The 13779-nt window shown below is 41.5% G+C and overlaps 3 protein-coding genes across 3 annotated transcripts; 2 read left to right on the top strand and 1 right to left on the bottom strand.

The window, feature by feature from the left end:
* The first annotated feature begins 80 nt into the window (after positions 1-80).
* On the top strand, positions 81-3651 carry LOC133008756 (ADP-ribosylation factor-like protein 2-binding protein). Its single transcript, XM_061076033.1, has 7 exons — positions 81-141; positions 456-525; positions 940-1001; positions 1250-1356; positions 1538-1623; positions 1769-1865; positions 2478-3651. Exons 1-7 carry the CDS (start codon positions 123-125, stop codon positions 2574-2576), a joined length of 540 nt encoding a protein of 179 aa, XP_060932016.1. The 5' UTR covers positions 81-122; the 3' UTR covers positions 2577-3651.
* Positions 3652-4621: 970 nt separating this feature from the next.
* On the top strand, positions 4622-6188 carry LOC133008759 (ADP-ribosylation factor-like protein 2-binding protein; the record flags this gene model as incomplete). Its single annotated transcript, XM_061076036.1, has 6 exons — positions 4622-4731; positions 5022-5083; positions 5236-5342; positions 5527-5612; positions 5758-5854; positions 6090-6188. Coding segments are annotated over 6 exons (561 nt in total), but the record flags the coding sequence as incomplete, so codon positions are not given.
* A 349-nt stretch (positions 6189-6537) lies between these two features.
* On the bottom strand, positions 6538-13470 carry pllp (plasmolipin). The gene is made up of 4 exons (XM_061076032.1): positions 12971-13470; positions 9732-9905; positions 9445-9555; positions 6538-8199 (listed from the first exon to the last, which is right to left on the bottom strand). The coding sequence occupies exons 1-4, from the start codon at positions 13133-13135 to the stop codon at positions 8092-8094; spliced, it is 558 nt and encodes a 185-aa protein (XP_060932015.1). The 5' UTR covers positions 13136-13470; the 3' UTR covers positions 6538-8091.
* Positions 13471-13779: the final 309 nt, after the last annotated feature.

Below are 13779 nucleotides of genomic sequence, written 5' to 3'. Positions count from 1 at the left end.
ACGTTCACAGACTTTGTTTTTACCCGGACAGAGAAAAAAATGCGCACATAAATTCGCCGTTTCCTAGGCAACAACGTTACGTTCACATCATTGCCATCCAGGAGAAGATCACCGCGGACAACATGGACATCCACGAACGAAGTAATTGAAGTGAATCTATCGCGTTAACGTTGATGCAGCTGAAAAGGAAACGAACATTATTATTGTTGCTTCGGGAAAAACACAGCGAACACTTCATCAGTTCGTGTGTTAAGCTAACGTTAGCTTCTGTTTACCTAGCCCACCTGCTAACTACCTGTTATCTTTCACTAGCTTGTGTTTACTCTGTGGCCAGAGGTCACTGTTTAACCTGATAGTTCTGTGGTTTGATATAAAGTCTGAGAGTTTCATATTTAGCTGTTCTCCATATTTAGCTGTTCTTCATATTCAGCTGTTGCCTCCCCCTCGTTTTCCAGATGTTCGCAGCTGTGTGGAAAACATCGTGGAGATGGTTGACATGGACGAGGAGAACTTTGCTGTTTCCAGGTTGGTTGTTTACATTTGTTTTCAATTCCAAGTCAAGTCGAGATAATCTCAGTCCAAGTTTGAAGTGTTCATGAGCCAACTGCAATACAAGATGTGCTTCGGGCCATTTGGTATTTTCAAAATCATGGCTTCACCAGATCAAGTCTTTGCTTTCTAGCTGATTTCTAGCTAATAACTTTATTTACGTACATTTACTAAATCAACCTTAGTTGAACCAAAGTGCTCAACAATCCTAGCAAAGTAAAACCAGTACAAATATAGATAAACAAGAATAATCAATAATAACATTAACTTTATTTTTAGAGCATTTTTCAAAACAAAGTTACAAAGTGCTGTATGTGAAATGAATGACATAGAAGAGAAAAACGGACAGAGAATAAAAGCATAAATTCTGAATTGATTTCCTCCTTCCAGTTCCTCTGCGACAGATTCTGCTTTCGATGCCGTTATCGGCTGCATAGAGAACATCATCATGGGTAAGAGAGGAAACCACTGATCTGTTGGACAAGTTTTATTAAACCTTAACTTATCTAAACAGTAAAACAGTTTGTGAATGATGGATGAGGAACCTTTCAGCGACCTGACAGGAAGGAGGGAGAGTCATTGTCTTATTTTGTAAAACACATCCTACCATCTTATAAACTGAGACTTTTTATAAAGGCCAGTAAGGCAGCTGAAGATGAAGAAACATATTTTATTCTTCACACGTTCACTGTTCTTTCAGAGGAGGAGTTTCAGCAGCTTCAGCAGAGTTTCATGGAGAAATACTACCTGGAATTTGACGACTCTGATGAGAACAAACTCAGCTACACACCCATCTTCAAAGAATATGTGAGTGTTTGATGGTCTAATGTATCTTCAATATGACACACAGCTCTCTGATGTATACAGCCTTTAATAAGTTGTAAACGTATCAGCACATGTGTCATTTAGACTTTACAGCTCATTGATTGAAACATTTCACAGAATTTGTCTCATACTGAATTCACATTCAGTCCTTTGTGTTGTGCAGGTTGATCGACTGGAGAAACACTTGGAGCAGCAGCTGATGGAGAGAATCCCAGACTTCAACATGAACAATTTCATAGAGCTGCTCATGTAAGATCACAACTCTTTCTATTTATTAAATCCTACTCTGCTCTCACGTTGCTTGATGCACCTGTTGCTCCTAAGGAACATTATTCCACAGCTGGCCACTAGGTGGCACACCAGTACATTCACAGCTCCTCTCTGTTTCCTCCAGGCAGCACAAAGAAGAGGTGGCAGGTGACATCGTTGAAATGCTGCTGACCTTCACAGATTTCATGGCCTTTAAGGAGATGTTTCTGGAATACAGATCTGTGAGTTGTGTTTTTTTGAAAGATTATTTCTCATTTAGTGGCCCTATTGACAGTTGATGCTATATTCCATACTGGTGTCTTCACCCTCTGGTCACATAGTTTGTCTAAAAACTTTCAGAATTGCTACAAATTAAGAGCACCACATTATTCTTAAATTTATATTGTAACCATTGCAATTAATAACATCATAAATCATAAATGAAGTACATAAAAATATACATACTTTATCCTTTCGTTTATGATTGATTGATTGATTGATTGATTGATTGATTGATTGATTGATTGATTGATTGATTGATTGATTGATTGATTGATTGATTGATGATCCTAGCTTAAAGACAAATTAAAGAAAAATGAGGGGGGAGGAAAAATAGCTAATTTAGACCAAAACTTAGTTAAATAATTGTTGATTTGTATGAACTTTATTGATAACACAACATATATCAGCCAACAAGGGTGTTGTTTTAAAACAAGAATCATGTGTGTCAGGAACTGAGTAACACAAACCCAGTGCAGCTCAGAATGCCAGTCCGAAAATTGTGTCCCACCTTCTTACCTGTGTGGGTGTGTGTGTGTCCTTTTCTTTGTCCCCCTCTCTGTGAATCTGTGTAGGAGAAGGAGGGCCGAGGTCTGGACCTGAGTCAGGGACTGGTGGTCACACCTCTGATCTCTTCAGGCCTCAAATGCAGCAGCTCCACTGAATCTCAGTGATGATGAGTTGTGTTTTTGAAATTTTTTTTTTACTCTGGTGTCGAGCTTCATGATTCGCTCCACATCTAAATGTACGGTCTGTGCACTAACAGCACCTGAAGCAAGTTCATTTATGCATTCCAGTGCATTTTTTGTATTGGTGGGATGTTTGTTTAAACCTCTCTCTTGTTAAATAGTGAAGATGGAAGGATTTGTACTCCTCATCCATTCCACTGGACATAAAGACTACTTGAAGTATTCACATCTCTTTAATTTGACAAGTGAAGGACCATCCTCTTATTCATGTGATTTATTAAAATTTATGTTAAGCATCTATCAGTCCTGCCTGGTTTTGGAGAAGGAACCCACACTTGTGGTGCTTGTTTACTTGCTATTGCAGTTACTGGATTAACAAATCCTGGCTGCTGTGTTAGACTGTCTAAACAAAAGGATATCAGCAGTTGGAGGGCACAAATCTAACAACTCAAACGTCAGAAATCACTCACTTTCAAACCACAAATCAAAAAGGTAGTCCTGTCCTGCTTCCTACAAATCAGAACCATCTCCAAAATGAAACCCGTGCTTCCACACCCGGACTTACAAAAAGTAATTCACGCACTAGTCTTCTCCAGACTGGACGACTGGAACTCCCTCCTCTCTGGCATGAGTCAAAAGTCACTCTCACGCCTCCAACTAGTTCAGAGCGCAGCAGCTCGGCTTCTCACTGGTCTGAAAAGGAAACATCACATCACCCGACCCTTTGCTTCTCTCCATTGGCTCCCTGTCCGTAGTAGAATTGATTTAAAGATTTTACTGATCCCTTCTGTAGGCTGCAGGAAGCCTTAGATCCTCAGGTGGATCCTGCTTACTGTTCCAAAGTCGAGGTTGGAAACTGAAGGTCACTGTGCGTTTGCCAACAGGCCCCTCTGCTTTGGAACGTCCACCTGAGGAGATAAGACAGAGTCAGGGACTTCTTTAAATCACTTCTTTAAACCCATTTTTATAGACTTGCTTTCATGTGATACTGTGATTTCATTGTTTTCTTTTCAACTTTTATTTGACATGTTCACTTATTTTCAATGTCATTTTTACTGCTTTTACGTGTTCATGTTTTTATTTATTGTTGTTGCTTTGTTGTCAAAGCACTTTGTAAACTCTGTTTTTTTTAAAGTGCTGTATAAATAAAGTTTATTATTATATATTTGTTATTACTGACTCTAGAGAGAATAAAGGGACATTGCTCGTCAAAGTGACTTGAACTTTTGAACCCGCCCTCGACCAATCAGCAGCTGCCCCGCCCCTTTAAGCCCCTCCCTTGACCAATGGTCAAAGGAGGGGCTGATGTCGAGCTTCAGGATTCACTCAACATCTAAATCTACAGTCTGTGCACATACAGCCCCTAAAACCAATTAATTTATGCATTCCAGTGCGTTCACGTATTGGTGGGATCAATGTGTTTAAAACTCTCTTTTTAAATCGGCTGTTGCATTCCACTTTTGTGTTGGCCACCTGTGTTAGTGTCATGTTTTAGGTAGATGGAGTAAAACGTCAATGGACGCTTTTTCAAAAACTGCCGGATGTGTTGCAACAAAGGCAGCGGCCTCCAAACTGTGGCAACAAAGTCAGCTGCCTTTAAACTGTGTGGCAACAAAGTCGCCTTTAAACATCAGCAGCAGTTCCTGTTGACACCAGAAGTGTCTCTACGAGCGGCCACCATTCGAGCTTCCCCTTTCTGCAAATATTACCGTCCAGGAAAGATCTTCGCTGAAACATGGACATACAAGGTCAACAAAATACTGAAACAAAATCTATCGAGTAACCATTGATGCAGCTGAAGAAAAATCGACTTTATTATTGTTCATTTGGAAAAACACTTAACAGTTCGGACGTTAAGCTAACGTTAGCTTCTATTTACGTAGCCCACCTGTTAAGTAACGTTATCTTTCAGTAGCTTGTGTGGTTTTACAAGCAGATTTGTGACCAGGCGTCAGCGTTAAACCAGATAGTTCTGTTGTTTGATATAAAGTCTGTGAGTTTTGTTTAACTGCAAATATCCATAATTATAACAATCATCATATTTAGCTGTTGCCTCCCCTTGTTTTCCAGATGTTCAGAACTGTGTTAAAAACATCGTAGACATTGTTGCCATGGATGAAGAAAACATTGCTACTTCCAGGTTCGTTGTTTGTTTTTAAATTTGTCTGAATAGACTAGAAAGACTTTTTAGAAATGTCCCCCCATTGATTTTAAACCCAAATTTATGCAAGAGAGATAAAAGATTTAAGTAAAAAAAAGGGTTTAATGCAGTCAAGTCCACGTCTACAGACAGAGAAAGTGGCATTAATGCATAGTGATACATTTCACATACCTGGGCTCTGTGTTAAAATAATAACCAAGTGAGTCAAATTCATCTATTTGACCAAATGTCAGTGATTTATCTTTAATCTCTTGATTTCCTCCTTCCAGTTCCTCTGCTACAGATTCTGCTTTCGATGCCGTTATCGGCTGCATAGAGAACATCATCATGGGTAAGAGATGAAACCACTGATCTGTTTGAAATGTTTTATGATCCCTTAACAGTAAAACAGTTTGTGAATGATGGATTCATCTTTCACCAACCAAAAAAGGTTTGAAAAAGTAGAAACATATTTTATGCTTCACACGTTCACTGTTCTTTCAGAGGACGAGTTTCAGCAGCTTCAGCAGAGTTTCATGGAGAAATACTACCTGGAATTTGACAACTCTGATGAGAACAAACTCAGCTACACACCCATCTTCAAAGAATATGTGAGTGTTTGATGGTCTAATGTATCTTCAATATGACACACAGCTGTCTGATGTGTACAGCCTTTTATACGTCTTACACAACGTATCAGCACATGTGTCATTTAGACTTTACAGCTCATTGATTGAAACATTTCACAGAATTTGTCTCATACTGAATTCACATTCAGTCCTTTGTGTTGTGCAGGTTGATCGACTGGAGAAACACTTGGAGCAGCAGCTGATGGAGAGAATCCCAGACTTCAATATGAAGACTTTCATAGAGCTGCTCATGTAAGATCACAACTCTTTCTATTTATGAATTCCTACTCTGCCATCACGTTGCTTGATGCACCTGTTGCTCCTAAGAAATATTGTTTCCAAGCTGACCACTAGTTGGCACACCAGTACATTCACAGCTCCTCTCTGTTTCCTCCAGGCAGCACAAAGAAGAGGTGGCAGGTGACATCGTTGAAATGCTGCTGACCTTCACAGATTTCATGGCCTTCAAGGAGATGTTTCTGGAATATAGAGCTGTGAGTTGTCTGGATGCTCGGATAATCTTTCAATTGTACTTTGCTTAGAATCAGAACACAATTTATGTAAAGACAGAGTAACACAAACTCAGTGCTGCTTATATTTACTTCATCAGGCTCAGACAGAAAATTGTGGCCCACCTTCTAACCCGTGTGTTTGTCTGTGTGTGTGTGTGTGTGTGTGTGTGTGTCTGTGTGTGTGTGCTTTTCTTTCCATCTCTGTGAATCTGTGTAGGAGAAGGAGGGCCGAGGTCTGGACCTGAGTCCGGGACTGGTGGTCACACCTCTGATCTCTTCAGGCTCCAAACGCAGCAGCTCGACTGAATCAGAGTGACACTCGCACAAGTCAAACACTTGAATTTTTGAATATGATCTCTTTAGCTTTTGGCTTTTCAATGTAGCAGAACCAATGTTTTATGAAGATTTTATTTTATTTTATCTATTTTATCTTACCCCAACCCTAAACCTGTTGAACTAAGTTTTCTGCCTGTGAAAGTGATATGTTTTGTGTATAGTGATTGTACGTGTGAAATAAGATCTACCTAGTTTCCAGTACAATGTTAAAGTATTTGCTACTCGTCTTAACATGAACTGTGAGAACTGTATATTTATACCACTGCTGAAATACTGTCGATATCACATTTGTTAGTAAATGTATATTTCCAAATAAACGAAAAAAATCCTGAAATCACCAAGACCTTTATTAGAGCAGGTGCAAGGTCGAGTCCCTGCACCAACCTCCGAGTTTCACTCGTATCCTTCATACAAAAAACACAACATAAGTCAAAAAGTACAGTACAACCGGAGTCGAGAAGTGTGTGATTTAAATCAGGAAAATATGCTGCATTATATTTCCACAACTCAGCAAATCACCAGTGGAATAATATTTGAATCACTGTACTTATTTATATCGTCTTCACAAAACGTTTGGTCATTATGTTCAATCTACAACATTACACACATTCGTTTCAGCAGAGTTGAGAGTTGTGTGGATTTGATAAGTTTCTATCAGAGCAGATATCTATAGTCTGCAGCTTCACTGGAGGAAATGAAAATAGATTTCGATAACTAACCTCTTCATTAATCAGCCTCCACTGTCCTTTCACTTTATGAGATCAACATCCTCTGTAAACAAGAAGGTAGAAAATACACTTTCAATGTTGACATTGCTTCATGTTTCTTCTTGATGGATAAGAACACTTCTTTGGAGTGCACACGGGGAAATGTGTAAACTTATAGTTTGTGGCTGAAGTTCTTGTAACCAGGGTCATTGGATAATTTTCCTTCCGCTCAAACTATTTCTATTTCATGGTGAAAATCGGACTTTTATGTCTCTGGCGAATTTACTTTGTCAGTGTACAAGTACCTTCTTCATGTATCTGTAATTGACTGAGACATTATTTTCAGCTATTGTTAACCAACTTTAACCCCACCAACCGAAAATATCGTCTTTTTAAATAATCAATAATTAAAGGGGGATTCGTCAACTGATCCAATCATTGTGCAGATAAGATTAGACCCCGCCTCCTGCAGTGAGAACTAACCACGCTTTGGATAATGACGTTGACGAGTGTTGCATTAGGGAATACGCTTCACCTAAAAAGTACTTTCAATACTTTATGTTTCAAAGCAAGTACTTACTTTTACTCAAGGAGAGACGTAGAAAAAGTAGAAAAGTTAATGCGGTACTTTTACCCTGTCCCTTTTAGTACATTCAAAAGTAAGTATGTTTGAGTACTTCCTCCATCACTGTCAGCAGCTATTCAAGCACACGTCATGTTTTCTTCCCCTTTTACACATGGAACGCAAAAATAAAAGTTATTATACAAAGTTTATAATCACAACATTTGTCCCCATTTTCTTACAACAGAATGTTTTGCCAAATCCACCTGTTTCAAATTTAAGTACTTTGTTGTCTTTGAATTACTGAGCCGAACTCTACATCATCATTATCCACAGTTAATGTTGGAAATCCAGTGTTGATATTCAACCTGTTCTCATAATGTGGAGGCAGAAATCTGAAAATGAATGTATGGCCATCCCCTGTCTGGTTTGGGTTTTATCTTTGAGTTTATAATGAATGGGATGAGGTCCAGCTCTGTCTACAGTGGCAGTCGAGTGACGGTGTGTTGAAGGTCCAGTATCAACACTGGACTTGCCAAACATCCAGAGTATCTGAGGGGAAAGAAAACACGATGGAGTCTTTTTTCCCAGGAGCGGCGTCGCAGGTTTGAGTCCTAGGTCGGCACCGTGCTGCTGGCAGCGTTTCCTCCGTCATCCTTCCAGTCCAAGTAGGAGAAGAAAGCACTTGCGGCGTACGCCAGGGTCACCACAGCACCGAAGAACTGGAAAGACACATGTGAAGTGAACACCTCGAGTGAATTCAGGAAGCAAAGCAAATGTCGTAATATGTCACCTGCTGAAACATAATCAAAGGTAGAGTCACATCTTTATGTGACCATATCTATAAAGTTTCCAGGTACTTAACAGCGTAGAAATTCACTAATGGACCATTATCCCCAGTAAATCCGAGTGTGACAGGCAGTGAAATGCAACTGATAAGAAGAGAGTGTGATAGGACAGGGGCAGGGCTGTGTGTGTGTCTGTGTATGTGTGTGTGTGCTCTGGTACAGCTATCTTTGTGAGGACCAGTTTGAGCCTGCAACCCCCCCTTTAATGGACTGTTTGAAGGTTAAGACTTGGTTTTAGGGTTAGCGTTAGGGTTAGGCATTTAGTTTGGATGGTCCGGGTAAGGGTCTAGTGAATGCATTATGCCAATGAGTGTCCTCACTAAGATAGAAGTACAAATGTGTGTGTGTGTGTGTGTGTGTGTGTGTGTGCTTGTGTCTGTGTTTGTGTGTGTGTGAGAGAGAGATCATGTGACAAATGCTTTTGTGGTAAACCAGCATGGACTTTGGCCTTCGGAGGAGACCATAAAATGACAAATTGACACAAACACACACACACACACACACACACACACACACACACACACACACACACACACACACACACACACACACACACACACACACACACACACACTCTTGTCTACATGACTTCAGAGTACATTTTTCTGACACATATGGATTTCCCTCGAAACTTAGTCAAATCTCAACCACAGTTACTAATTACCTAAACCCAACCCTAACTTTAATCTCACACTAACCTTAACCTGAGTTAAACCTTACGACATAAAGACACGTCTTCATCTTCAGGTCCCCAAAACATGAGTAATACCTGTACCACACACATACACACACACACACACACAGAGGGGGTAAGAGCCAGTCGTAACTTGGGCTTAAAGTTAACAAACGCACATCACCTGCTTTCCGACCATATGCTAAATAAGATGATAAGACAGCCCCCCTGCCTCAATCTTTCTCTGCCTCTCCCAGTTTCTTTACATTCTGGGTGTGTAGCCGTGCCACAGATAAGATAAGAAGATGTAGAAATACTCAACACACATGTACGAGCCTGGATTTCTGTTTGCTGATCTCAGCTGTGTCACAGTGTATTGAGCGTGATGCACATTTAACCAGTTGTTTGTATGTGGGTCTGTGTGAGCAGTGTCGGGGGGGTCTTACAGCGGCGGCTGCAATATGTCCATAGAAATAGTAGAAATTGTTGACAGTTGCTGCATTGGCCAGGAAGGCGGAGAGATAGAGCACGGTGGCGACGCCGTTATACACCATCACCTGGAAGACGAGAAACATTGGTCACGATTCAGACACTAATTCATGGATCTTCATGAAACACAACAAAAATGAGGCCTTTCGTGGACTGATATCTATGAGTGTGGTGGAATTTGGTGCAGCGTGATTGAATTCAAGGGGACGGAAGTCTCCGAACTTTCTCCCGTTTCCCTCCCTACCGTCAGGGGCCAGGGGACGGCGCTGAGTTTCCGCTGGGCACCAAACAGCAGCATGAAGAAGAGGATGGTGGTGAGGATCCACAGAGTGACGGCCACAAACATCACCCAACCGTACGCTGGCACATACGTGTAGTTGGTGGCGGCTATCAACGCCCACTGGAGCAGCCCCATAACCTAGAGAGGAAGAACAGAGAAGAGAGAAGGGAGATGAGAGAAGACAATTATAGATACTGACTAGAAGAGAGCGTCTATGAATAAAGAGGCAAAGGCAAAGAGGTTAGCAAACAGTTGCTCATTTACACATACAAACAACACGGAGCAGTATTAGCTACTTACCACATCCTGAGGGAAATATCGGACTCTTCAGCTGCTAAATGCTTCTCTCCACTTTTCTCACTTCAAAGAAATTAAGCCAAACGAGTTCAGGGGCGATCGAGATGTTTTGCTTTCACTTTTCTAAGTTTGGACGCAAGTGGCGGATTTACCAAGGGACAGATAAACATTTAAGCCGTGTGCGTGTTTATTAACGTGACCAGGACTGTGGCCCATGCCTGTAGAGCAGAGAGACTGACGACAGTCTCAGCCTTGTGCATTAACAGCACTGTTATGTCTGAAATTTAAGCCTGAAGCTCCTGTCTTTGCCCCAGTGTCTCTCTGGGTCTGTCCCATGAGAAAGAGCATGAAAGGACAGTCTATTATGTATGCAGGGATCCAGTTTCACCTTTCACAGACATGCATGCACACAGGCATACAAACACACACATACACACACACACGCACACGCAGTAATTTGTTGCAGTGATCCACAACCTGAGTCAAACTGCTTGTGTTGATATTTCATCGTTACTAAAATGACTTCTCTGGCCACTCCTAATTTTGGGAAATACATGTATTTATTTTGGAGTTATAGAGAACGTACAGGTGAACTATTCCAGACGGTTATGGCCCTGACAGTATAAACCCGATCCCCCCCGATGATCAGCATTGACCTTCATCACGATATCGTTTTACGAGTCTCACAAAGTCTGTCTCAGTGCTGCGTTCGTATCATAATGATGCATCAAGACTTCCAGCTACTGACTTGACACAGTTTTGTTTCTATTAGACATTGATATATCGCTGTTATAAAAAAGTAAAAATCAGGAAGTAATGATCAGGAAGTAACGGTCAGGAACACACCCAGAAGATAAACTGTCGAGGATTGAGATCAGGAATGTGTGCGACAGGACCCAGAACCTTTACAAGGATCTGTTATCAGGTTGAAGTGATTTTGCTTAGTGGACAAAGTCAATTCCTTCCTACTGTTCCTGTTTCAGAGGTTTTGTCACAGAATAACTTAACAAAATCCGGGCGACAAACAGTATAACAGCAGACAGGTAGAGTTAGGGAGCAGCTGGAGAACATAGTGGAACACTGAGCAGCCAATGAGCCATTATTTCCCTCTGGAGTAGGTGGAGAACAATATAGCTCTAAAAGCACATGACTCGAGATGAATGTTAACTTTTCTCTTAAAAGTCACAGGTCTTGTGTTGTGGTTTATAACTTTTCTTTAACGACTAATCTTATGTCTTCTACAGTGAGATAATGTGTCCTGGTTATTGTATGACTGTAAGGCCTTTTGTCCCTGTAACCAACAGAAGGGGTCTATATGCATTCCTTAGACAAGGGTGTGAAGAAGACCGAGTTTAGTATTGCTGGTTTATCAGAATTACGCAAAAATGACTTCATTCATTTCCATTTGAATTCTATGGAGGGTAGGGCCATGACAGGGGGAAGAACCCGTTAACTTTGGGTGGCGGATCCACGTAAAACAGGTGGATCAGGTTTCATGTTTTACTTTTCTTGAACATGTTGAGATAGGGCGTTGGCGGAGGTATGTGTTTTCTGAGTGCCTCCCTAGTTTACACAGGAATAAGTTAAGGAAAGCTCAGAAATAACATATGGAGGGTTTGTTTATCTGCACACACACACACACACACACACACACACACACACACACACACACACACACACACACACACACACACACACACACACACATACACCATTTCATATCTACTACAGTAATATTTCAGGGTGATTAAATAAGTATGTAACACACAAACTATAGAAGCTGCTGACCACTGCCCAGCTGGCTTCACTACTACAACACCATCAGAAGCATCTATGCAATGCAACATGCAACTTCACCACTAGCTGTCACCTACCTGTGCACACTGAGCCTCTCACAATCAAATACAGAACAAACATTAGCTTTGTCCCTGTGGGCTCGAGGGCTGTAGGCTCAGTGTAATTATTTAACACAAAGCCTGTTTAACGTAACGACTCTAGGCACAGCTACAGACCCGCTGGGGATAAACACATGAAACCTCCCGATAGTCAGTTAGAACTGAAGAAGAGGTGAAACATCAAAAAACACAAGCAAGTGCCGACGTGAACTTCTGACGATGCCATGACGGAGAATCCTCACAGATTTGTTCAGTGTAATCTATGGTTAGATGGTGTGAGTGATGTCAGGAAAGGAGAGGGATCAAAGGTCGCCTGCACCTGACAGTCACATGTGGTCTAGAGCAAATACATCAGCTGGAGGGGGAAATGAGTTGGAGCTGAATGTCCTGAATGGCCAATTATGCTCATTACTTCTCTTCTCCATTCAGTCCTTCAACCAAATATGACTTTAATCTCACTCTGCCGCTCTCAGTTCAGAAATGAACAGACATGAGTGTGTGCAACAAGAAGGCCGAGGATTAGACGAGTGACTGTTCTGTTTTGTTGAAAGATAGATGGTGACATTTGTGATGCACAAACAGAAACTAGTCGGGTCCCGTTTAAATCCCTAGAGCACTTCTACGAATTGAGCAGAAATACAAATGTCCTTGGGTAGTGCTGCTGTAATTGGACGAGAACATTATCACACTTAACTCACCCTGGATTGCGAATATAACCAGATCTATATCAGGTCCTAGATCCCTCACACTCTGTTCTACATGTGTTCTTCAGTTTGTTGTAAAAAATCTGGATAAACTGGATAATCTGGCTAAAGATTAATTTTAAACAATAACGGGAAAATTTGTAATATTGTGAGTCTATTTATCTTCTTTTGTAAACTATAAATGAACCCACCGGTACTCTCAGTCGCTCAACACAAACAGAACAGAGGAAAGAGAAGAGAAGAAGTTGGGTCAACAGAACAGATAGAACTGGAAACAGGTTTATTGTGATCGGCATCTGTTACGTACTATTTCAGCGATCATGAGCATGGCTGGGATGCTTCGGATAAAGACCATGTCCATCTTGGTGGTGACGTTAGCGGCCAGGCCTCGGAGGCTGTTGCCCCCCTGCTGAGAGTTCTGGGAGTTGGGGGAACTGGTCTCCGTGGAGACTTTGGACGGGAAATCCGCCATGATCACGCAGCTTGTCTGAAGTTGGGTGTCTCAGAAACTCCTTCAGGCTGTGGTACAGTCTCACATGGAAATGTTCCTCCTGGAACAGTTTTCACTCCTCATGAAATGCCCTAATGGTTTGAGGATCCTGGAGACATCGGCCTCAGGGAAGTCCAGTTACATCCAAAACACAAATATCACAAGAAACATCAAAATACAAAGTCTGTTTAGAAAAAAGTCCCAGAAATGAAAGACGAGCCCTCCACTGAAACCTCCAGGTTCAGATACTCAGTCTCCACCTGCTCTGACAGGTGTCTGACGGTGTGTGACTCTCCCTACACCTCTCTCTCTCTCTCTCTCTCTCTCTCTCTCTCTCTCTCCCTCTCTCCCTCTCTCTCTCTCTCTCTCTCTCTCTTTCTCTCTCTCTCTCTCTCTCTCTCTCTCTCTCTCCCTCTCTCCCTCTCTCTCTCTCTCTCTCTCTCTCTCTCTCTCTCTCTCTCTCTCTCACACACACACAGTGAATGTTCCGTCCGTCTTCTCTCCCTCTTTTCCCCCTGGCACCTCCTAAATGGCTCCTGCCTTTCACCTGAGTGACTTATTAATGCGTTTGGAAATTGGGAGGAGGTCGGACATGGATGCAGAAATAAAAGGCTCATTGACGCCCT

Source organism: Limanda limanda, chromosome 8, assembly GCF_963576545.1.
Source record: "Limanda limanda chromosome 8, fLimLim1.1, whole genome shotgun sequence".
NCBI classification, from domain to species: Eukaryota; Metazoa; Chordata; class Actinopteri; order Pleuronectiformes; family Pleuronectidae; genus Limanda; species Limanda limanda.
This window is presented reverse-complemented; position numbering and strand designations above follow the sequence as displayed.

Bases quoted from the DNA above. Each gene is read 5' to 3' on its own strand.
- pllp (XM_061076032.1), bottom strand. From the start codon at position 13,135: ATGGCGGATTTCCCGTCCAAAGTCTCCACGGAGACCAGTTCCCCCAAC. The intron at 9,556-9,731 runs GTAGGGAGGGAA...CTCGTCTTCCAG, and splicing joins CCGTCCCCTGGCCCCTGACG to GTGATGGTGTATAACGGCGT. The intron at 8,200-9,444 runs GTAAGACCCCCC...GTGTCTTTCCAG, and splicing joins GACATATTGCAGCCGCCGCT to TTCTTCGGTGCTGTGGTGAC.
- LOC133008756 (XM_061076033.1), top strand. The intron at 1,357-1,537 runs GTGAGTGTTTGA...TGTGTTGTGCAG, and splicing joins CACCCATCTTCAAAGAATAT to GTTGATCGACTGGAGAAACA. The intron at 1,624-1,768 runs GTAAGATCACAA...TGTTTCCTCCAG, and splicing joins AATTTCATAGAGCTGCTCAT to GCAGCACAAAGAAGAGGTGG.